The 24,785-nt window shown below is 46.2% G+C and overlaps 1 protein-coding gene across 1 annotated transcript in view; it reads left to right on the plus strand.

The window, feature by feature from the left end:
• GABRB3 (gamma-aminobutyric acid type A receptor subunit beta3) overlaps window positions 1-24,785 on the plus strand; it is a 195,879-nt gene that overhangs the window by 158,926 nt on the left and 12,168 nt on the right. The window contains exon 8 of the mRNA XM_090064919.1: window positions 1,717-1,961. Coding sequence (XP_089921045.1) covers window positions 1,717-1,961 — 245 coding nt within the window. The remainder of the gene's footprint in view (window positions 1-1,716; window positions 1,962-24,785) is intronic.

Consider the following 24,785-nt stretch of genomic DNA (forward strand, 5'->3'; position numbering starts at 1 on the left):
GGAGCTAGGTATGTTCAGCTTGCAGAAAACCTTACTGTTTTAAGAGGGGACAGGATAGCAGTCTTCAAAAACTTGAAGTGCTGCCATAAAGAAGAGGTAAAGCACCTTTTCTCTCTTGCTGCAGAGAGGAAGATGTGGACCAATGGTTTGAAGTTGTAACAAAGTAAATTTATATTGGATATTCAGAAACACTTCTTCACTGTTAGAACAGTGAGGCAGTGGAAAAGACTGCCTAGGGAAGCTGTGGACTCTCCATCACTAGAGTTGTTCAAGGAGAGGTTGGACAGCCACTGGTTGGGGATGATTTAGGCATAGCTACACTTATGTTCTACCATGGGTATTTTCCATGCTTCTGAGCTTTGTTGGTTGCTCCCACTGCCCCCCGCCCCCTTTTTTTTCTGCTACATGTGTCAGGATGTTTTAAAGCCTCCCCAAAGGCATTGGGTACAGCTCAGGCTGGGGACTTCAAATGGGGTGTGCCAACACTCTTGCTAGGAGCAAAGCTGGAGTTTACCAGCTAGAGAATCTTGCCCCTCCACTCAGGACCAAACCAATCATCATATGTGGAGTCAGGAAGGAATTTTACCTTGTGGTCAGACTGGTACAGACTGTGGGGGTCTTTCCCTTCCTCGGTAGCAGAGGGCATGGCCCTCTTGAGCATATATTGACATTTTATAGAAGCAGAACATAGGCTGCCATGGTTCCCCTGATTTACCTATGTTGTGCAGGGTTGAGGGTAGTGTTATGCAGGGTTTAGATTATGGTGTATGGGAATGTTGGGACAGGGATGATCTTGCCTCAGAGTGGGGGTTGGATCTCATCTCTAGAGGTCTCTTCCACCCCTGCTTCTCTATGACTCTATGTATATGGGGGCAGGGGGGATGGAAAAACTCTTTACACTAACCTAAAAAATATACAAAAATATCTCACAAATATACTATGGCACATCTTTCTGCAAAGTAAGTGACACTGTTTAAACCAACAGAATGGTTTACAGCTTCTTATGCCCCAGGTTAAGAGATTAGTTTTGTTTCCATTTCTTGGAGCAAAGCATAACATAACATATCAGTATTTTTACTTAGTTCTTGATATTGTCCAGTATGCTTCATTTTAAAACCAGGTGGTGTAATTCTGGAATCATAAAAAGATCTATTAGAACATCTCTCCTGTTTTACCAACTGATTTTATCCTATATAGCCTATTTTCAAGTACTGTGTCCATTCTCAAATAAAGAAGTGAAGATCCTACTTATGCAATCAAGATAAATTATCTAGATCATTATTTTTCCTGACTTACTGGTTACTGAGTGCCTCCTGTATCAAGCAGTACTTACTGTTGTCCTCTTAAATTTGTTGTTTCCATTTATTTTAATTATAACGCACTGCATCATTCTAAACAACTCCTCTCCCTGTTTGGTATTCACCTGGCATAGTGGCTTACCATTTTATCTACCCATCTTCTTCCCATTGCTCATTAATCAATAGATGCTTCATAATTTAATCTTTCCTTATAAAACTACCCTCTCACCCTCCATTTTTTGGCTTAATTTTCCCACCATTTGTATCTATCTAACCCCATAAACTTTCTCCAAATTTTTAAAGATACATGAGGCTGATGAAGGAGATTTACCAAAAGGGAAAAAAATACTAAGGCATGATTTACTATCATGTGTAAGATACCCATTGAAGCTGCCTACTGTTTTATTTCTTTGTTTAGGAATTACAACTGTGCTGACTATGACAACAATCAACACACATCTCCGAGAGACTTTGCCTAAAATTCCCTATGTTAAAGCCATTGACATGTATCTTATGGGTTGCTTTGTATTTGTCTTCTTGGCCTTACTTGAATACGCCTTTGTCAACTACATTTTCTTTGGAAAAGGCCCACAAAGACAGAAGAAGCTTGCAGAAAAGACAGCAAAGGCAAACAATGATCGTTCAAAATTTGAAGGCAGCCGGGTAAGATTATTTCGTCTTAAACTAGAAACTATAGTAGTTTATTTTTCTATTACAAAAAGGAACTGACCACATACCATAATCACCCCAAACAATATAAATAAGCCTTGCTGTCTGTGGGCAGTATCCATCATTAATACATCTAAGTACATTGTTAAAAACCTACTTATGGATACAGAAATTTAAATGGCATAAATACTTCAGATACAAGTCCGTGAGAGTATAAAAAGTGTGCTACTTTTAGAGCTGGCCCAAAAACTGAGACCCAGGTCCACAAAGGTATTTAGGTGCCTATCTCCAGGGGATTTATTTATGGATTGGAGCCTATGCCTATATGTTCCCTTCAAGTAGATGGGTGGATAGTGACAGCAAATGACTGAACCATTGCTCCTATCATACAAATTGATTGTCCAGCATAGCTGAGTCAATGTAAGTGGCATCACCAGTTACCGCTACTGCAGGCCAACAGAAAATATTATTTCCCATTCCTGGAGACACTGTTGAAGTAGCAGAGTAATCATACCTTAAATGGCCATCTGGGATATGATGCTTCCTGGGAGAATGTTGCTGGAGCAAGGCTGCTTACCCTGGGTTATGTGTAAAGCACAGTCTAAATATTTGAAAGTGTTTTTACATCTAAGAGGTCACCCTCATCTTTAAAGCTGTTTCCTAAAGACAGCAAGTTTGTAGTTGTTTATCAGTAAATAGGTGATAGAACATAAAGCCCTAGTTGTGTCGCCTCTCTCACAATGAGTGGTATCTTACATTGGGATAATGGGATGTTTTGATACTGTCCGAGCTTTTTTAGAAAAAAATTCCTGAGAGCAACATTTTAGTACAATTGATACAATTTCAGTTTGTTTTCAGCAGTTTGTTTTCAGCAAAAATATATTTTTGACAAAAATGGTTCTACTGATTTTTTTTGCAGCCAGTCTACTAGACAATGTATTGTTTTCTATCTGGCTTCTCATTACAAGTGATCGCACTGACAAACTGATTATCTGTACAGTATATCAAATGGCAACACAAAACCTAAATAATTATCACAGGTGCTTTTTTCTTCAGGTGGTACTATGTGTTGTTGTAAATGCACCAAGAACCATGCCTGATTATCAGGTGCTTATCTCTGCTAACATACTTTTTAAATAGTTGAATTAATTTTAGTCTGACAACATTATACAGTCAAGACTTCATCACAATTGGGAAGCATTGTTTAGCTTAACCTAGTCTGACCTAACCAAGAGAATGAATTCCCTTTCATGAAAAGACAGAATGAAAGTAAGTGTCACACTTGAACACAATAGTGGACATTGTAAGTGGAAGCTGGTAATGCAGATGTAGGTGTACATGGCAGTATATATCTCCCAATCAGAACCATCTGGCAAATGTAATCCCTTTAAGAGATATCAATAATTGGGTTTAAGTATTTAAAGTGTTACCAATATCTCCCCATGACTGATTGTTCTTCTGCACTGAGATCAATAAGCCTATCTTTATTAAAAGATAAAGATACATGTTGTTAAAAGAATGATGAGTATCTTTAGTACTAACGAAAGGGAAGAGATAATAGTACTGATTTAAGCCACGCAGAGTATTCTTACATGCTGTACAGACTTTTTCCAGCTACTTCTCTAATTTACCTTACTCTTGACCTACAATGTCTTTGATATTATACTTTTACCTTCGTACCCTCTTTTAAAAACAGATTGAGAATTGTTCTGATGGTTTAATAATATGTAAAAAAGAAGACTAGAAATAACTAACCTTTGGCCTGAAGTCAGCATATAAATTTAGCTCTCCAAAAGAGAAAATTATCTAGCCCACCTAAGGATCCCACTTGTACAAGAAAATTCAGAGCATAACGGAGGCTTAAATGTAAGAGTGCTGAATGCAAGGCTTTGTTATTCAAAGACATTTAGCATAAGTAATAATGTATATTCCCATGCTATGTTCCAAGCATTCGGGGCCAAAGTCTCTTTCACTGCTATGAAGCATTAAGTGATATTATATATTTTTTAGGCTTTCAAGTCACCCAGCTGCATCCTATTTCACCTCATCTAATGGACTCAGTCACTTGCACATGGCTAAATTCTTTACAGAGTGCCAGTTCTGCCCAATGTGACTAAGAGTGTCTCTACCTCAGAACTGATTCAGTGCTCTGCTGGAGGTGCCTTAGTCAACCTGCACTCTGTTGCAATTCAATGTCACCATGGACACACAGAAGCACAAAATAAATCTGTAAAACTACAGGGTGCCTGTAAACTCTATAGTTTTAGGGGGCAAAAAGAAGGTACTGGGTAACGTGAGGCCCCTGCAAGACACACTAGGAAACCTGGTCATCACACCAGATGACAAAGCTAACCTATTTAACAACTTCTTTGCCTCCATTTTCCTGAGCAGGGACTGGATCAGCCTCTCAACCGGGACCCCCTCAGGCCCCATGGGAGGTGCACCCAGGCCAAGAGTCAGTGAGAATCTAGTCAGGGAACTTCTGGAGGGACTGGATGTATTTAAATCAAATGGTCCTGACAATCTCCACCCTGAGTGCTGAGGGTATTAGCTGACGTCATTGCAGGACCCCTGGCACAGCTTTACGAGCACTCATGGTGCTCTGGTGTGGTGCCAGAGGACTGGAAGAGGGCCAACATGGTTCCCATCTTCAAAAAAGGGAGGAAAGAGGAACTGGGAAACTGTAGGCCAGTTAGTCTTACCTCGATCCTGGGTAAGCTTTTTGAGAGAATTATCCTGGCACATATCCACGAGGGGCCAGCAGCAGAGGTTATGCTTAGGGGCAACCAACATGGGTTCATCAGAGGCAGGTCCTGTCAGACCAACCTGGTGGCCTTCTGTGACCAGGTCACCAAATCCTTAGATGCAGGGGTAGCAGTGGACATAGTCTTTCTGGACTTTAGGAAGGCCTTCAACACTGTCTCTCACCCCGTTCTCATTAAAAAACTGGAGGACTGTGGTGTCAACACCCACACAGTCAAATGGGTTGCTAACTGGCTGGATGGCCGCACCCAGAGAGTGGTGGTGGATGGGTCATTTTCGACCTGGAGGGATGTGGGCAGTGGGGTCCCCCAGGGCTTGGTCCTCGGGCCCGCACTGTTCAACATCTTCATCAGTGACTTGGAGAAGGGGGTAAAATGCACCCTGTTCAAATCTGCCGATGACACTAAGATGTGGGAGGATGTGGGAATGCTAGACGGGAGGAATAGGCTGCAATCAGACCTGGACAAGTTACAGGGCTGTGTGGATGAGAATAGGATGGGATTCAACACTGACAAGTGCAAGGTGCTGCACCTGCGGAGGAAGAACCAGCACCATACCTACAGGCTGGGGAACTCCCTTCTCGTCAGTACAGAGGCAGAAAAGGATCTTGGAGTCATCATTGATGCCAAGATGAACATGGGCCGGCAGTGTGGGGATGCAGGCAGGAAGGCCAACCACACCTTGTCATGCATCCACAGATGCATCTCAAGCAGGTCCAGGGAGGTGATCCTCCCCCTCTATGTGGCACTGGTCAGGCTGCAGCTGGAGTACTGCTTCCAGTTCTGGGCACCACACTTCAAGAGGGATGTCGACAACATGGAGAGGGTCCAGAGGAAGGCCACTCGCAGGGCAGGCCCTATGAGGAGAGGCTACGGGACCTGAACCTGTTCAGCCTCCAAAAGAAAAGGCTGAGAGGGGTCTAGTGGCCTGTTACAAACTAGTCAGAAGGGACCAGCAGGCACTGGGGGGAGTCCCTGTTCCCCCAAGCACTACCAGGAGTGACTAGGAATAACAGTCACAAGCTGGCAGAGAGTAGATTTAGACTACACATCAGGAGGCAGCTAGGATCTGAAACCAGCCTCCAAGAGAAGTGGTGCTGGCTCCTACCCTGGGGGTCTTTAAGAGGAGGCTAGATGAACACCTTGCTGGGGTTGTTTGACCCTGGTACTTTTTCCTGCCATGGCAGGGGGTTGGACTTGATCTGCTCAGGTCTCTTCTGACCCTACCAACTATGAAACTATAAACATGCAGAACGCCTGCTCCAATCCGCAGTAAATAGTACATCAGAACAAACTTGATTAATCGAGTCTGCTGGAGCATACTAATTAAGGCACTCCAGCAGCCTTGGCATCTCATATATTCAGCATCTTCATACTTCAAAATGGCAGCAAGGGTGCTTGAACAGTCAACAGGCTTTATTTAAAGAGCCCCCACTGCCACTTTGAAGTGTAGGACACTGAATACACGAGATACTGCAGGCACTTTAATTAGAGCTGCTCCCAAGAGCTGCTCTAATTAAAGTCTCCCCTCTCCCCCCACCTCCAGAGCACATGTAAAGATTCCCACAGACAGCCAAAAGCTGTGACTTGTGGGTGAATGTGTGTCCATCTCACCTTGTACCCAGCAGCCTACACCAGCATAAGGCAAGGGAGATCTTGGGGAACACCTGCCACTGAGGGAACTGAACCCTGATCTCCCACATCAGAAAACAAACTTACTATACATGTGCTCCACAGCCAGGAGGCAGGGGTGGCAATTGCTACCTTATGTCCTCCTTCTATGAATCCGCAAACCACCATTAGTTACCATTAGACTACTCATCAGGCAAGTGGTGAAGGTCTTCCTGTTGAGTCAAGTTTGGAGGGAAACATCCTTGATTGAGAGGGAGAACAGGCAGCAGGTAGCCTGACTTTGTGGCTCATGGTGCCCATGGGGAGTGAGCTCTTGCTTCCACTATTGTTTGTGCATTATGCGTTACAGAGGACTGGAACTATAGGTCTCTGGTGTTGGTTTAATACACTCAGCAGGTCTGCCAGGATTCATGGATTCAGAGCTAAGTTCTCCATCCCTGCAGTCATCTCCTGGTAAGAATATGGGGTTCTGTGGCACTGGGACACAGCTACCAGCTGGACGGCCCCTGCACAAGGTTTCCCAGCACAGACAGGTCTGCATCTCCATACTAGGGCGTCCAGGCTCTCTGCCCTGAAGGCAAGATCCTCAAAGACTGTCACTGCCAAATGACACTTGGTCCTCATTTCCACAGAAGTGAGCATGACAGGCCTGAAAACCCTGGCTGGCTCTGAATTTCTAGTCCCTGATACTAAGATGGAGCTAGGAAGCTAGAAATCTTGAAATGGACTCCTCTCCCCAGGGCAGCCTGCACAAAAGGATAGCTTGGGAGCTCTAGGTCCTGGGAATCCCTTCCTGCTTTGTGACCTTGACATTCTTGACAATTTTGCTCTAGCTATAGTATTTGCAAGTATTTTGTGTTATGGGAAATTGCTTTTATTTTCTTTCTTTTCTCTCTCTTTTTAAATTTAGATACAAATTAGACCCAAAGCAAATTTAAAATTAAAAATAATAACATTTCCACAAACCAGAAGCTCTGCTTTTCAATTGGTTCTACCAACTAGTGACTATCAATATAGATTTTAACATGCTTCCTAGAGAGGATCTTGTCCCTCTACTCTGGGTCAGACCTATTGTTACATTTGGGGTCAGGAACCCACTGTCAGATTGGATAGACTGTGAGGGTTTTTGCCTTCTTCTATAGCAGGGGGTGTGGCCCTCTTTCTTGCATCTCTCTAGTGTATTTTAACAATCCTTGCAGCAGAAGGAAATTGACTGTCATTGCCCCCCCTGCTTTACCTGTGGTAGGTTAGGGTGCTATGCCTTATAATTATGTGACAGGGTTGATTGCATAGTTTTAGACAGTGATTTGTATGGGATAGTTGGATATAGAGATCCATCCTCAAACAGGGTGTTGGACTAGGTAAATCCTAGAGGACTAGGTCAACCTCCACTTCTCTATGATTGTGTAAATGACATTGGAAATATCAATTCACACTTCACTCCTCACTGTGCTGTCAATATTAATAGAGTTCAAGTTAGGGCTAAAACAGATTTTTAGGTTTTTCTAAACCTGTTTTTGCCTGATTTTGTTTATATTTAAGTTTAGTAACAAAATTTGGCTATGTTTAAAATTGATTCATAGATGCTAGGGTAATTGATTGATGCATGATGTAAAACTCTACTGTAAATGAACTATTACAAATCTGTTTTCCAGTAAGTGTCAGGGCAAACAGCTGTAACTTGCAATTTAGTGACAAAATAGCAAATTAGTAAATAGAAGCCAGGAATTCAAGACCTTGGGTTGATACAATGCTCTCCAGGAAGGGGGGCTACACTACTGTAGATATCTGAACATTTACCAGTAGGGATCCTGGTTTTCTCTGATAAAACAAATACCCAATTTTCAGATTTAAAAAAGTAACCCCAATTCCACACTTTCTGTGATTAAAATGAAACCTTATATATATAACATACTATTAAATCTAAATCTGCTCTGTCAGTTTGTGGCTGTTGTTTCTAGTTACTCCAAGGGGCACCCTGGTAAACAGAGTAGCTCCTGTCCTTTGCTGCCCCCCCGACAAATTTGTAGATGGCCACTAGATCACCTCTAAGCCTTCTCTTACTGAGGCTGAAGAGATCCAGGTCCCTCAACCTCTCCTCGTTGGACCTTTCCTGCAGGCCCCTAGCCATATGAGTGGACCCTCCCTGGGTTATCCACATCCCTCTTGAAGTGCAGTGCCCAAAACTGGATGCAGTGCTCCAGCTGTGGCCTTACCAATGCTGCATAGAAGGGAAGTATCACCTCCTTAGACCCGTTTGTGATGCACCTTTTAATGCATGATAGAGTGTGGTTAGCTCTATTGATCACTTCATTAGAGTGTCAACTCATGTTCATCTTTGAGTCAACTATGACTCGGAGATCCTTTCCGCTGCTGTGCTGCTTAAAAGGTCATCCCGCAGCCTGTAAATGTGCTGGTGATTCCTTCTCCCTAGGTGCAGTACTTTGCACTTATCTTTGTTAAACTTTATCCTATTTTGTTCTTCCCACTTCTTCAGCCTGTCCAAATCCACCTAAATCTATTCCCTGCCCTCCATTTGGTGTCATCTGCAACTTTGGACAGTGTGCTTTCTATGCCCTGGTCCAAGTCACTGATGAAGATATTGAATGGCACTGGTCCAAGGACCAAGCCTTGGGGGACCCACTGCCCACATCTTTCCAGGTCAATACCGACCCATACACCACCACTCTCTGGGTGTGTCTCATTAGCCAATTCACCACCCACCTGACCATAAAATTATCTAAGTCACAGCTGTTTAGTTTTTTTTTTATGAGAATGGGATGTGATACCATATCAAAGGATTTTTTTTAAATCCAACTCTATGACATCCACCTCGACTTCTACATCTAAGCAGTTTGTGACCTGGTCATAAAAAGAAACAAGGTTTGTATGGCAGGATCTACCTGCTATGAATCCATGCTGGTTGCCCTTCAGCATTATTTTTCCTGTTGGACTCCCACAAATATAATCCTTAATATTTTTTCAAAGGTTTTCCCAAGGATAGGGGTGAGACTAACTAGTCTATTGTTACCTGGATCCTCCTTCCTCCCTTCTTGAAAATACGGACCACATTGACCACATTTCCATTCCTGTGGGACTTGTCCTGAGCACCATGAATGCTCTAATAGTCCTGCCAGTGGTTCTGCTATGACACTGGCCAATTCTTTCAGCACCCTTGGATGAAGGTCATCTGGGCCTGCTGACTTGAACACATCAAGCCCCTCTAAGTGTCCCTTCACTAACTTGGTGCTAACCATTGGTGGGCCAGTGTCCCCCCTGTGCTTGTCTATAGTCCAGTATGGAGATATATTATTATCCATGTTCAGGAATAGTGATGCAAAAAACTCATGGAAGAATTCAGCTTTGTCCCTCCTATCTGTTACTAATTGTCCTAGCCTGTCCTGTAGGGGTCTTATGCTTCCATGTCCCTTCTTTTTGTTCCCTATATACCTGAAAAAGGACTTTTTGTTGTCTTTAATTTTTGTTGCCAGCCTGAGTTCCATTCCTGCCTTGGCCTTTATACTGACTTCCTGCAAGTGTGACCCAAGTAGGTATGATCCTCCTTGGTGGCTAAACTCCCTGCATCCACAGTCTGCATGCCTCTTTGTTCATCCCTAGGCTTTCCTGGATTTCCCTATTCAGCCAAGAGGGTTTATTGGCCCCTTTGCTCCCCTTTATGTGCAATGAGATTGTCCCTGTCACGGGGAGAGACAAGGAGGAAGCCCCCGAAGAGCCAGGGAGGAACCCTGGGGTCAGGATCCCACCAAGGAAAATGAAAGTAAAAGAAAAGAAACACAAAACTTCTTACCTGAAGCAGGATCTGCGGCGAAGCTGGAAATGGAGGCGGGACCCGAGCGGCTCGTTCGCCACATCTGTATATAGCTGTGGTCAGCAGATAACGCCAGCAGCAGGAGCTGGCCGATGGGTACAAAAGAAGCTGCTAGCGAGGAAGCAGGGGAGAGACCCTCAGGGACCTCAGAAGGGAGGATACTCCCGGAACCCCTACGAGGGGGAAGAGGGTGGGGAGCTGCCTCTCCCAACACGTGTGGACACCGTGAAGCCTGCCACAGGAATAGCGCTGCCGGCGGCAGCACAGGGAGTGAGGAAGCTGTTGCCCCTCGCCCAGATCAAGAACCCAGCTCTGAAGACCAGGAAAAGTGGAAGGAGCATGACGCTGAGGGCTACTACTGAGGAGCTGGAGGGAGCAACAGCCACCAAGACACCAAACCAGGTGGGATCGCTGTGAGCTCCGGAGAGCTCGAAGAAACACCCCAGGTGGGGGACAAAGGGCATAAACAGCACAGGGGTCTCCAGAAGCCAGGCCCCATGGCATAGAGCTGCCCTGATGAGGGAGAGAGGGGAGGTATACTGAGAAGGGCTTCCGCCCACAGGCAAGGTGAAGAGTGAGGAGGAGGAGAGCATTATAGCTTGCAGTCTAGCCCGGACCCAGTTTATAGCCAACTAGGGATTTTGGGCATCTAGAGCCTGGCGTTAGTAGGCAGATTGTGACTGTAGGTGACCAGAGGAAAAGGGCCCCTCCCTTTGCATATCCTCATATTTTTGTTGCTGTTGATAACTTTTCTTGTGTTTCCCACTTTTGGAGGGCTTGTGGTATATGGCATCTAAAGCCCAAGTGTTGTTTAGGCCTAAAAGGGGTTCCTATCCCCAGGGAGGCAAGACAGGGTTTAGGCGCTGTGGGCAGAGGCAGGGCCAGGCCCAGGCCCAGCAGGTGGATAAAACTGTCCCCGCGAGCATCCACAGAGCCCCAAAAGTTGGAAAAACCAGCCAAAGGACATCATGAACCCATCAAGGCAGGGTGAGGGCAAGGTAGAGGGGAGTTGGAGCCTCGCAGAAGGCCTCCATACTACTGTCCCATAGTTAAGAGGACCCCGGCAGTCACTCACCCCACCACTAGAACGAGATCCAAAGTCATGGAAGGTGAGACTGGGGAGAAGACTACTTGGGAGAGAGACATCTACTCAGCAGGACAGAGGGGACAGATAGACGAACACCCTCAAACATCCGGGTCTGCGTGGCGCATGACCGGATGTTCGAAACCAGACGGGCACAGTCCCCTTCTGTGCCAGAAGGATTGTTCCTTTGAGGAGCAACCACCCTTCTTGGACTCCCATCTCACCAATACTCTTGTCCTTCAGTACCTCACTTATTAACCTCCTGAGCATATTGAAGTTAGCTTTTCTGAAGTCTAGCACTTCTGCCCTACTGATTATCTTCCCTATCTTTCAACAGATAGTGAATTCTAACAATTGGTGGTCACTGTCTCCTGGATTACCCTGTATCTGCAGATCCCCAACCAGGTCATCCCCTGTAGCAAACACCAAATCCCCTAGGCATTTCCCCTACTGGAACCATATACTTCCTACGTTAGGTGAAGCTCCAGTATGCAGGTTAAGAACCTATGTAAATGGTCAGACCTAGCTGACTGATCCTCCCAGCAGATGTCAGGGAAGTTAAGGTCACCCATGACAACTATGTCCCTTGAGCATACTACCTCTGAGACTTGCCTTGAGAATTCCAGGTCTAGCTCATCCACCTGGTATGGTGATCTGTAATAGACTCCCACTACCAAGTCCCTTTCACCCCAACCCTCTTGTATTCTGACCCACAGTACCTCAATATGCCCCTCCATATTTTCCCATTCTATTACATATATACAGCCTATAGCCCTCAATGCCTACTGCCCAATTGTGGGTAGGGTCCCACCAGGTTTCAATTAATCCAACCAGGTCAAAGTCTTTGTTTGCAAGCATGAGTGTGAGTTCTTCCTGCTTGTTCCCCATGCTCCCAGCATTAGTATAGAGATACTTAAGTGCCCTGATGGCTGCCCTTGCTACCCCCCCATCCTGATGTCTATTGGGCCCTGCAGTACCTAGGACCTGCAGTGCCTAGGAAAAGCCTTCTCTAAAATCAGCCTGCTCTTTCCCAAAATATTATTTTCAGAAATCCGTGTCTGAAGATAAGAAAGTAAATATCTCCTAAGTATTTTGGTAGAAATATACATAGGACAAATGGGGTAATATGATGCAGGATGTCTCTTATCACCTTTTTTTAAAATTGGGACTACTATATTTTCATTCCAATGCTTTGAGAAAATGTCTCCTAAAATAATTATATTAAACATTTTGGTCAGAACTAGACATCATGAACCTATGAATTCCTTGAAGATTTCTGGGGGGATAAAATCAAAGCCCAGAGCCTCTCTCTTTCTCAGAAAAGATATATATTATCTTATTTAACATTCAGAGGTGAGGCTAGATCTGCTTGTAGCTTAACAGATAAAATTTTCTTCAGATAATATTTATGCCTTCTTCCTTCTTCCCTTTAATAAAATTAAGGAAATATATTATTTTCATAGTCTAAAAAAAAGAAAGCCATATTGTATCACATGTATATCAAATTATATCATGTATTAAAAATACCAGAGTACCTAAAATATGTACTATAGTGTGTGCCATAATTCAGATAGATATGAAAAATTCTAATCCAGTAAACAGCTACTGTGTGGGAATAGTGAGGGGTAAAAACAGATTAGTTGCAGAACTATAGAGACATCCTTTGCAGCAAATCATTTTTTGTTCTTGAAACATCTTGGCCGAAAAAAGACGCTGTCAGCTGGCCAGAGTCTTCTCCAACATAATGGCTACAAGCAAAATTCCCAAGATATGGAGTGTGACTGCCAGGTTTCAATTCCCTGCTTTTGGGTGGTTCTAGTTCTGTAGGTAGATGACACCCGCCTCTTGGGATCACTTCGGTATCGGAGCAGTTCTCTCTCGCCCAAGTCCCCGACCTTGTTCTCGCTTGCCACGACTTGATGTTCTTCAGTGTCAAGGTCAGTTCATGGTACACTCCGTGGCCCAGGATCCCTCGGCAGTCACATCACGGGGCTCCACCATACCCTGCACCCCGGCCTCACGCCACCTTTAGTTCTTTCTTCTTCTGCGGGTCCAGTTCCTCAGCCGTAGAGTAATGTTCCCCACCTGACCTGCCCCTGTCGTGGTGCTTGTCAGTAAGCTTTGTCCACGGTCCCCCTTGCCTCCTCCCTGTTTGAGCCTGGATGGGGTCTCTGCACAGGTTCTGGCCTCATCAAGACACCATCAACCCCCTTTCTATAGGGATGCTACCTTAGCTCTCCCTCCCCAGCCAGGGCATCCCACACAACAAAACAAACCTAAAAGCCCACTACTCAGCCCCTTGACATGCTGAGCATCCTATATGGACCTCACTGGTCCTTCTGGGACATCCTTGGCCCCTAGCTTCCCTAGTGCCTCCACCGATTCACTTCACCATGGCTCGGCAGCAATACCCGCCCCAGCTGCACCCTCTCGGGGCTCTCCAGGGGTTTCTCCCCCTTGGTGTGGCTGAGTCTATGTACCGTTGCTCCGGCACTCCACCTGTGGGCCACGCTGTCTTCTGGCTTGTGCTCCGTCGTGCCCTCCGTGGCCGCACTTCCTGCTCCTTCCCTATCCCGAGAAGCCTCCAGCCACGCGGTCTGTCTTCACCCCTTCGGGGCCTCTTCTATCTCTCCAGCCATCACAGTCGCCGCCTCTCTCGCCAGCAGAGCCAGTAGCTGCTCTTGCCTGGGGCTATCCACCCCTCTCCCCGGCAGAGCCGGTAATTGCTCCTCCCTGGGGCTATCCATCCCTTCCGTGGCCGCAGCTGCCACTTTTAACTTCACCGGCTGGCATCCCTCTATGACGACACCGGCTGGGCGTACCTGTACAAAATGGCGGCTGACGTGCTGCACAGGTCCTTTCTTCGGCGTTGCGTGCTCGTCATCAAGTTCTGCAGGTAAGTCCAGTTTACTATTTGGCTCCCCGGGACATGGAGACAAGTGAAGGTCATTGCTATTCCAAAGCCCAGAAAATCAACCACAGATCCAAAAAAACTTCTGCCTTATATCCCTGCTTTGTACAATGTATAAACTTCTTGAAAAAATGCTACTGGCTCGCATGTCTTCCATCTTTGAGAAAGTTATACCAGTTGAACAGGCTGGCTTTTGCCCTGGATGCAGCATTTGTGAGCAAGTGCTGGTGCTCACTACATATATTGAAGCTCAGTACCAGTGTAAAGAGATCAATGGAGCTGCTTTTATTGATTTATTAGCTACCTATGATACTGTATAGCAAGATGGCCTCCTGCTGAAGGTATCAAGGGTCATCAGGTGCCAACACACCCTCCACCTCTGATCAATGCTCCTGTCTAACCAGTGATATTATGTCCATCTAGGTAACACTGCCTGCATAACCCATCTACTAAATAATGGTCTCCCACAAGGATCAGTGCTTGCAGCAGAACTTCAAAAGATCACATAAGTGATCTTCCTGTCACCACCAGCTGGAAATTCAGCTATGCTGATGGCCTGGCATTTGCTGCTTAAAGAACGACCCAAGCTGAAGTCCAGATGCATCTTTGCAAAGACCTCAAGTTACTTGAAGAATATTGGAGAATCAAAGAGACTCCTGGCTGTCATTGTGGTGTGATTTTTCAAAGGGTGCAATACATCGTGAACAACTGCCCAATTAGATCAAAATCAATCCATGCAGCTACCCCTGAAGCAGTTGAATGGTTATCAAATTTAAATATTAATCTATGAATGTTGGAATCCTAAAATGTCATATGAAAGAAAAAAGAATTTATTGACTAAAAGTTAATAGTAAAGAATCCACTGCACATTATTTTATTGGAGTAATCTAGTGCTTTTGCATTATATTTTTATTTGGGATCACTCATTTTTCCTCCTGTTTTTCTTCATTGCCATTCTCAAAGATACATAAACCATGATTCCACTTGTGGAAGAATGTTGTAGGATGTCACGGGGCGGGGCCCAGGAGTGGCCGTGATCTCTCCTGCACCCCTACCGTGCCAAGTTGCCCTTCTAGCATCCTCGTCTCACCTGCCACATCTTTGCTGTTTATATAATATTAATGGGAGGCTGCCTTTCCTGGGCTTTTCGGACCCAGTGCTCTTGCCCTCTACGGATATCTCTTGGTGCACCCCCCTAGGGCGTTGCGTGGCTCGTTCCACCCCCAATACCATGCCCAAGCCTCACCAGTGTTCCGGACATTCTCGTGTCTCTATTTACGTGCCCTCTCCGGGGCCTCTCCGGTATACATGCCCTCTCCAATGTATGTGCCCCCTCTGGGCTTCTATTCACGCTTGTTCCCTCTCCGGGCTTCTAATCGCACGCCCGCCCTTCTCCGGGCTTCTAATCGCGCGCCCGCCCTTCTCTGGGCTTACTCGCGCACTCACCCTCTTCTGAGGCTTCTTGATAGGCCTACCCCTTCCTTCTGGAGTTTGCCCAATATACTCGCCCTCACTGGGGCTTATGCCTCACGCTTCCCGCGCTCCCCCTCACTGGGGCCTATGCTTCGCGCTTCTCGCGCTCGCGCTCTCTGGGGCCTATGCCTCGCGCTTCCCGCGCTTCCTGCGCCCTTTTGTGCTCTTGCCCCCTCTGGGGCCTATGTCTGCGCTCCTCGCGCTTCCCGCACCCCTTCGTGCTCTCGTCCCCTCTGGGCCTCGCTCGCACGCTTCCCGCACTTGGGGCTCAGGTGGCCCGTAGCCGTGCCTGGCCCCCGACCCTTCTTCTGGGTTGTTTATTACACTGGGCTTTACCAAATACCACCCTCGCAGGGCTGGGGTCACAACACCCCAAACGCAGTGCCACCCTGGCGCCAAACTGCCATGCCTTGCCTCTGGCACCAATCACTGTGCCCTCCCTGGGCACACCCCAAAACACAGCGCCCTCTGCGGTACTAGGAACCACCCCCGTTCTGCTGGGGTGCTCCCCTGAGGCCTCCTCCTTCCCCTACAGCCTCACCCAGTCCTCCAGTATTACACAATCACCATCAAACCAAACTCAAAGCCATGCCAACTGGTGGTAACCCAAAAGAAGCCGCCTGGCTATAACTTAAACTGTGCACCACGTAGGCACTCCCTCACCTCTCTGCCAGGGTTCTCTTCACCCCCCTCATCATTATACAAATGCTGGAGTGCTCTGGCTGCTTTGCTTAACTCGGCTCGGCTCGGCTCGGCTCGGCTCGACGGCAGCAGCAGAGCTCCTGCTCCTTAGACTGCCAGAGGGGAACCAAGTCCAGCCTCGGCCTGGCTGTTTATAAAGGCCAGGCCCTGCCCCCCTTTCGGTCAGCTGACCCACTCAGTTGCCTAAGCAACCTTCAGCTGTGCTGCCCTGCCCTATTACCAATGCCAGTAGCAGGCACCCTAGTGCCCTGCTACATAGGACTATTTTTTGGAATCTGCCAGTGCCACACACATAAATTAGGGAGTTCAATACAGGATAGTATCTTCTCACATGAGCTGGTTTCTGTGGTGCTACCCATTTACGAATTGCAACAATTATTTTTCTTTTCTTACAATATTTACCGTCTGTGGTATTTGTGAAAAGATTGCAAATTTTTTATGCCACGGCCCAGCAAACCGCAGCCCAGCAGTCACAGCCAACCGCAGCTGGAATTTCCGGCCAGAAGACAGGTAAGGAGACCCCCACCTCCTGGGCAGGAGTTTGGGCCAAACTCTGTGTTGCTGTGGGCCCCGCAGAAGGAGCCATGGCCTCTCCACCTGGTTCTGGGGGGGCTGTGGTTCGCCGGTCTGTGGCCAGTTCTTGTCTGGCAGCTGACCGCTATCGACCGGCAGCCAACCCACTGCAGACCAGGACCGGGATATGGCCTGGGGATTGAGAACCCCTGGCTTAAAGGATGGATCCAAATACAGAGGCTTTTACATACATGTATAACTCACATCCCTCTATTCCAGTGGTTCACAACCTTTTTATGCTCCAGGCAACCCTCAATAGATTTGAGACACTCCTTGATAGACCTTTTTTGACAACAGAAAAGTAATAGGACAACCTTTTTTGTTGCAAAGAACTCAGAAAGACCACAACAGGTCAGTATGTTCTTAACACTGTGCATTCCTATATGAAAACTCTGGGTCTATTTTGTGAATCATGATTACACATCTAACAGTGCTAACATTGTGTGGCACCCCATAGCTACTGTGAAAGCCTCTCAAGGCACTCCAGGGTGCCACAGCACCCTGGAGGAGAATCACTGCTTTATGCAGTTCAGTTGAGTTTTGATATGCAGTTTGAGTAGATTACATGTTCCTATTAGCATGTGCTAACTTTAAGGAATGTTAAATTGTTGTTAAAGTTAGCATGTGCTGCAAGCATTACATATTTGGGCTTTAAAGCCTCTATAATGTGCACAGCTGTGACTTGCAGTTAGAGGGCCAGTGAGCAGGAGCATGGCTAGGAGCTGAGAAGTGTGCTCTATGCCTCTCTTGCTTGTCAGCTGCCCAACAGCAATATACACAGACCCTGCTGCTTCAGCATATGCACACGCATGCATGCGTGCGCACACACACACACCCCAGAGTGCACACACAGACACAACCCCCTGTCCCAAACTTGCCTTTGGCTGCGGTTGCTGCTGAGCAGCACATCAAGGTTATGGGGGCACAGCAATGGGAGCGCTATCCCTGACTGCAGAGCTGCAAGGAGCTTGGCAACATGCAGCAAAGCCCCCCTGTTGTCACATGAGCAGTGGTGGAAAGGTGGGGTAGGTGAATGCAAGTGTATGTCTCTGACTGCTGCCAACGCTGGGATGGGGGGGGACTCCCCGCACGCTCCTTGGTTCCATGTGGTCCTGCACAATCAGGGCCTATAAACAATCGGGGCAGCCCCTGCCCCCTCACCCCTGCTGTTGCTGCCCCCGCCCCAACTGTGCGGCCCAGAGGTAAAGACAAATCTGGGGATGGTGTGTGTGTTTGGGGGGAGGGGGGCTGAGGTAGTGTGCTTGAGGTGTGCTGGGGGTGCATGTCTGTGTGTGCTGGGGTGTATACATGTATATGTATGTGCACATGCATGTGTATGTGTGCTGGGAGTGTGTAAGAAGCCCCTACAAACTGGGAGGGGGTGATGTGCACTTGGGGTGTGTATCTTCGTGAGTGTGCACGTGCATGTATATATACTCTGGGTGTGTGTCTATGCATGTGCAGAAATCCTGGGTGAAAATGTTTTGTATGTGTGTGTGTGCGCACATGTGTGGGGGAGGGTGTGCATGCACAAACTGGGGGGGATATGTGCATATGCATGTGTGTGTGTGTGTGCTGGGGGGAGGTATCCCAGCGGGCCACTGGTGGCCCTGCTGCAGCTTCCTTCACATCTTCCCCTGTTTCTCCCCTTTTGTCACTCACCAGCTGCTGCTCCACTGTCTAGCCTGTCATCACAGGAGCATCAGAGTCCAGGAGGAAAGCTAGTACATCTGGGAGCAGTGCCTGCTAAGGATAGTGGAGGACTGCAAATTAGTCATTTGATCCCCGTGGAACATTTAGAAGTTAAACTAAATCAATCTGCCTAGCACAGCTCAGAGATAATCCTTGCCTCAAGTGGCATAACTTTAAGGTACCTAGAGGGCACTTAGCACTAGTTAATGAGCTTGAACATGCAATCCTCCAAGTTTTATGTGCTCTTAACACAAGATATTTGCAATGTGTAATCTTACCCTTTGTTTCTTTTGCACTCTGAGTCTGGGATACAGGCTGATTTAAAACTAAATGAATATGCAAGTACCCTAAAGCATGTCTCTACAAGTTGTCTTATGGCAATGTTGTTATAGCACTGTGTTTTAGTACTTCCTTTTGGCTTTAGTACTTTCTGTGAGCCGTGCGCGCGACTCACAGTTAGTTTTCGCTGCTTCTTCGCTATAGTGGTGCACTGAAATGGGGGAGCATGCTGCTACAGCGAAGTAGCTGCTGATCATGTGTAGACTCACGATTGCTACATCATCGTAGCATGCCATATGGCAACATAACGCATCGCTATGGCGATGCAGGGTGATGTGTAGATGTGCCCTAAATGTACTTCTCTTCTAATGTTGCTGTTGATACTTTTTTAAGGAGGAGACTGGTATAAACCAGTGGTAACTGTGTTTTACAGGTCATTCTTTGTGCCTACTCCCAAAGAATATGTGTTTGCTACAGATGCTAGGTAAATACTCTTAGTTTTGGGCTCAAGCTGTTATAACATATGTTATAACTTCTGAATGACTACCGTTCCATCCCAGTGTGGTGTTCAAGAAGGCAGGCCTGATATCAGTGAAGAGTTATGAACTACATTGGGACAAGTTCCCTTTTAGTAGGGAAAGTATGTTAACCCAGTGGTGCCTGATCTACAGATGACATGAGTTGTTATTGCCCTTAGATCAGATTTGTAAAGGTATTTTAGGAACACAAGGAGCCAAATCCCAAAAGGATCATAGGGATTGTGATGCTGAGGGTTTCTATACCTAACAGTTAGAGTCTCAGTCCTAGGAATGGAATATACAAGCCCAGATGGTGCACCTATGTCCCCAATATTTTAAAGGTGGAGATTGAGACCCAAGGACTAAAATTTATACCAAGTGGAAACTGAGGCAGTGGGAACATAAGCTAGCTATTGCAAAGTGCTGAAGAAGGTTGTGTTTCTGGAATCTCAGCTCTCTCCTTGACTTGGGTTCCTCCCAAAAACATAACCAAGAAGGGGTGACCAGGGCAGTAGCCCCAGGTATGGACCTGGTGGTAGCAGGGGGAGACATAAAAAAATAGAAGCAGCTATGCTACCAGGCTGGCCACTGCCATGCCACCAGCAGTGCAGCCAGTGGTGTTACCCAATTCATCACTGCCACTAAAGTACTGAGGAGTCACATTACATGTGATGTCTTCTTCCAGCCCTGACCTCTACACACTTACATGAAACAATTTCCTGGACACAGGCACTGAAGTCATCACTTTATGTATAGGTGATGCTTGGGTTTTCACAACAGTGGGTAAGGCACTCATGCAGGAATTAGAGTCCCTAGGTTCAATTCTGCACTTAGCCTGGGAGGGAGTCCTGGACTCCAGTCCCTTCTTCAAGTGGTCTTTCTGCATTTTATCCAATGATTAATTCAAAATGCATAAATACACCTAGGAAAAGAGCAGGAACACAGCTGTCTCCTCCTCCCAGGTGAGTGGCTCTCTTGCTGAATGACAAAACCGTGCACCCCCTTGCTTGTTCTCTCTGGCCCCATGACTTTTGCACATCTCCCTGCTCAGTAGCATAGCTTCAACAGCCCAGTCTATCCCATAGGCCAGGGGTTAGCAACCTATGGCTCACAGAGCCACTGACTGCAGCCTGTGGAGCCAGAGGAATTTGCCTCTGGCCATGCCCATGCCAGGGCTGGGCAGTGAGGAGCTGCATCAAGGATGGGCAGATAGAAGCTGTGTTTGTGCTGCTGCTGCTTCTTCCCACCCTGCATCAGACCAGAGTCAAGCTATTCTGGCCTGTGGTTTGTAAAAGTTGCTGGCCATTGCCATAGGCTTTAGGCTTCTAAACTCTCAGCTCAGTCATGATAATAGCAATAGTTCATCATTAGGCAGCTAAGTTTCCCTAAGAAAATACCAGATGGTTCGGTGCCTACATATGTAGGTACTGTGGATCACTTACTCGGACTTAGTGCAATTTAGACCCGAAACATTTTCTTGGATCTTAAACACCTTTAAAAACAGGTTTCTTAACAGAGCAAATGAAATCTCAGGGAATTTCCCTGTTCCAAGATGTTGACTGTATACTGAGGGGACAACGGTATCTTTGGCCATATACAAAGGTACAAATGTATCTTTGAACCTGCTTTAAATTGGGAGGTAAAGCTCCTGCTCAAGAGCAAGCAGTTACAGTTTAACAGATGCTGCATGAACCTGTAATGACATGTGAGCTACATCACCTGAACTTTGACCCAGGATGAAGCACGGTTAATGATGGGAAAGGAAGGAGGGAAGAATAGGTTGCTCCCTTCTATCATTACAGAATCACACGGGTGTAACAGTTGTAGAATGCCAGCTTGCACTGGCATCCTTTGATAGCAATACAGTTGTTACATCTGAGTCTCATTAGGAAGGGCCATGCCAGGACTTTTCAAAAGAACATGACATTTAGAAAGAAGTGTCAATTGTGCCATTCATTCCCATACCTAGAATTTTGCTTTGAAAATGCAGTTCTCTTGGTTCTGTGTATGAAAGTGATGGTGTTGTAGTAAGGCCTACAGTTAGAAATATAAGAAAAGCAGGGCTGGTTTATTTTCAGAGATTATTCATTTTTTCTTGAACACTTTTATATTGTTTTATTGCTGGGATTTTTGGGGGGTTGGAAATATAGATCTCTCTCTATATATATATATAGATATAGATATTAGGGCTGTGCGAAGCTTTGGGTGCTGATTCAGTTTGAGGAGATTTGGCCTGATTCAGTGGCCAAATCTCCAAATTCAAATCAAATCAGGGGACCAATTCAAAGCTCTCTGAACCATTTTGGAAAAGATTTGGAGAGCTTCGGTGATTCAGGCAATCCCTGCTCGCTGCAGCTGGAACTGGACTCTGAGCTAGTAACAGGGAGTGGGGGAGGCAAGGCTGGAGGGGGAGGGACCATGGGGGGACCCCTGCTAGGCCCCATCCCCTGTCTGCTCCCCCAGCCCTCCTGAGTGCCCCCTGACTCCCGCCCGCTGTCCCCGCCCCCTCCATGGCTGCCCCACCGACCCCAGCTCCTTGCCCTTTAAAAAAAAGCCCCCACCCACCAGGTACTACCCAGTGCAGGGGCAATCCCCACTGCTTCCCACCGCCCCATGCTGCATGGGGGGCTCTGTGATGAGCCCCCCAACCCCTTCCCACTCCCCCAGCCCCCCTGCATAGCTGCCCCACCCACCCCAGCTCCAGCCCTTTAAGAAAAAAACAAAACAACCCACTCACCGGCTGCTGCAGCAGCCTTGGGACTACTGGGGGCTCATGACAGAGCCCCTTATGCAGTGCGGGGCAGTGGGAGGCAGTGGGGATTGCCCCCCCACCAGGTAGGAGCCAGTGAATCCAGTGTCTTTTGGTTGTTTTTTTTTTAAAGGGCCAGGAGCTGGGCTGGGTGGGACAGCTGGGTGGGGGAGTTGGGAGAGCAGGCGGGGGTTGGGAGCTCATGGCAGAACCCCCATGGCATGGGGCTGTGGGGATCACCCCCTGCCGGGCAGCACCCAGTGAGTTGGGGCTTTTTTTTTAAAGAGCGGGGAGCCGGGGCGAGCAGCCTTTGCGGGGCTGGGACCTGTGTGATTTGCAGATTCAGCTGCAGCCAAATCTGTGAAACAGATATGGCCAAATCGATTTGGGACAGTGATTGGAATCACCGAATTGAATCACCGTCCCCTGAAGCAACCGAATCCAAATCCAAAGTGAATACTAGTCACTTCGCACAGGCCTAATAGATAGATAGATAGATGGAAACCTCAATTACTGTTTAAAGAAACACTGATATTGTAGCACATATGACATAAGTGTTCAACCTGTGTTTGGAAATTCAGTTTGGAAACTTGTGTTTGCAACTTTGCATTACATAGCATATGCTACTATATTATGCGGATAATCTGGAGAGGGTCCAGAGAAGGGCCACTCGTATGGTTAAAGGCCTGCAGGCCAAGCCCTATGAGGAGAGACTAGAGAAACTGGACCTTTTCAGCCTCCGCAAGAGAAGGTTGAGAGGCGACCTGGTGGCTGCCTATAAGTTCATCAGGGGGGCACAGAAGGGAATTGGTGAGTATTTGTTCACCAAGGCCCCCCCGGGGGTTACAAGAAATAATGGCCACAAGCTAGAAGAGAGCAGATTTAGATTGGATATTAGGAGGAACTTCTTCACAGTTCGAGTGGCCAAGGTCTGGAACGGGCTCCCAAGGGAGGTGGTGCTCTCCCCTACCCTGGGGGTCTTCAAGCGAAGGCTAGATGTGTATCTAGCTGGGGTAATGTAGGCCCAGCACTCTTTCCTGCTTATGCAGGGGGTCGGACTCGATGATCTATTGAGGTCCCTTCCAACCCTAGCATCTATGAATCTATGAATCTATGAATCAGCTTTAGCTCTTAAGACCAATTCTTCCTTGCCTTTCACCTTACATAGTAATTTCAAGCAGTACAAGCCAAATACAATTTGAGCTGCCTTGGTAACATCCTACATCCATTTTGCACTGGCTCAAATGACTGTGATGGAAGACTGCTTAATTTCCTTTTGTACATCAGTACATATCAATAAAAGTCAATGTAGCAAACTTCATTTTTATTTGGTGAACAGTGACAACAATGTGATATTCTTTCATAGATTTTTAAATTTTCCCTCGCTGGTAATGTTTTTAAAGTCTTAACATCTTCACCATTCAATTCGTTGACACTGAAGTTCTTCCTGATTAGCCTAAAATTAAAATAACACCCCCTTTCATTCCTCTTTTTTTTTTCCTTTAGTATAGGGAAGCCCTCTATCTACAAGTTAGGAAAATGAAGCTTACTTTGTAGAGCACCAAAGCCCTGGAATAAAAATAGAGCATGCCTGCATCTTCTGAAGAAAGCCACTTTATTGGAAAGCTAACCAGAAGTTTAACTAGCATTCAGATCAGGTGATGGAAATGCAGAAACATACTCACATCTGGGAGGATAGCTGTTCACCAGACCCCAGTATCTCTGAGCTCTTTTTAGTTGTTCAATTTGCCCAGCAACCCAGGCCACTTATTCCCCAGTCCTCCCTAGGTTTACTATTGCAGATAAATTCATTAATAGTATGCATCTATATACAATTTGATTTGGTGTATGTTAATGAAAGGGGTTACTCAGGAAGATTCCCTCAGACCAGAGAAGAACTTATAAGATTCCACATTCATTAACAGCTGTTAGTGTTTATCTAAGATACACTGCAGTTATCAGTTTGGTTTTGACTCCTGACAGTGAGTGTCGTTCCTTATGGTAATGGATGTCAATTATGTTGTGTTACTATGGTCAACAGTTTGTGCTTTTCTGTTTAAATCAGTGAAAACATGGTATCTGGCCTTGCAAACCTGTCATTATAGAAGGTTACTTAGAGCTTCCGTTATTTTAAAGTTGCATATTTGCAAAAACAAAATACAGTTCCTATCATTATATAATGAAGAAGGTACACAAGATGGAGGCACTTATGCCTTTAAGGTGTTCCTTACAATCATCAAGAACAACTGTGTCAAAGCAGGCCAGAGAGAAATGCTAACCTTGTAATGAGAATCCTGATCAATGTAGTTTTTCACCATGCTTGTAATTATAAAATATTTTCAAAATTCTTAAAGACAGAATGATGGGAGATGACTTTAAAGCAAAGTGGTTATCTAAAAGGTTGATTATCCGCTGTCTAGCATATTGGATAACCATTTATAGCTAAGCAAAGCAGCTCTAAAATACCATCATTCAGATTTACAACTTACATGTGTAGAAATGACTAAATAAATGGCAAGGCAGCACAGGAATGTGGTAGAATCAATTTTCACCACTTTAAAATAATTTCAGGGTGGGTTCACTTTGGGTAATAGCCTTGAGTAGAGTCATTATG

This window comes from Crocodylus siamensis, chromosome 1 (assembly GCF_052110815.1).
Source record: "Crocodylus siamensis isolate JL-2025a chromosome 1, ASM5211081v1, whole genome shotgun sequence".
NCBI classification, from domain to species: Eukaryota; Metazoa; Chordata; order Crocodylia; family Crocodylidae; genus Crocodylus; species Crocodylus siamensis.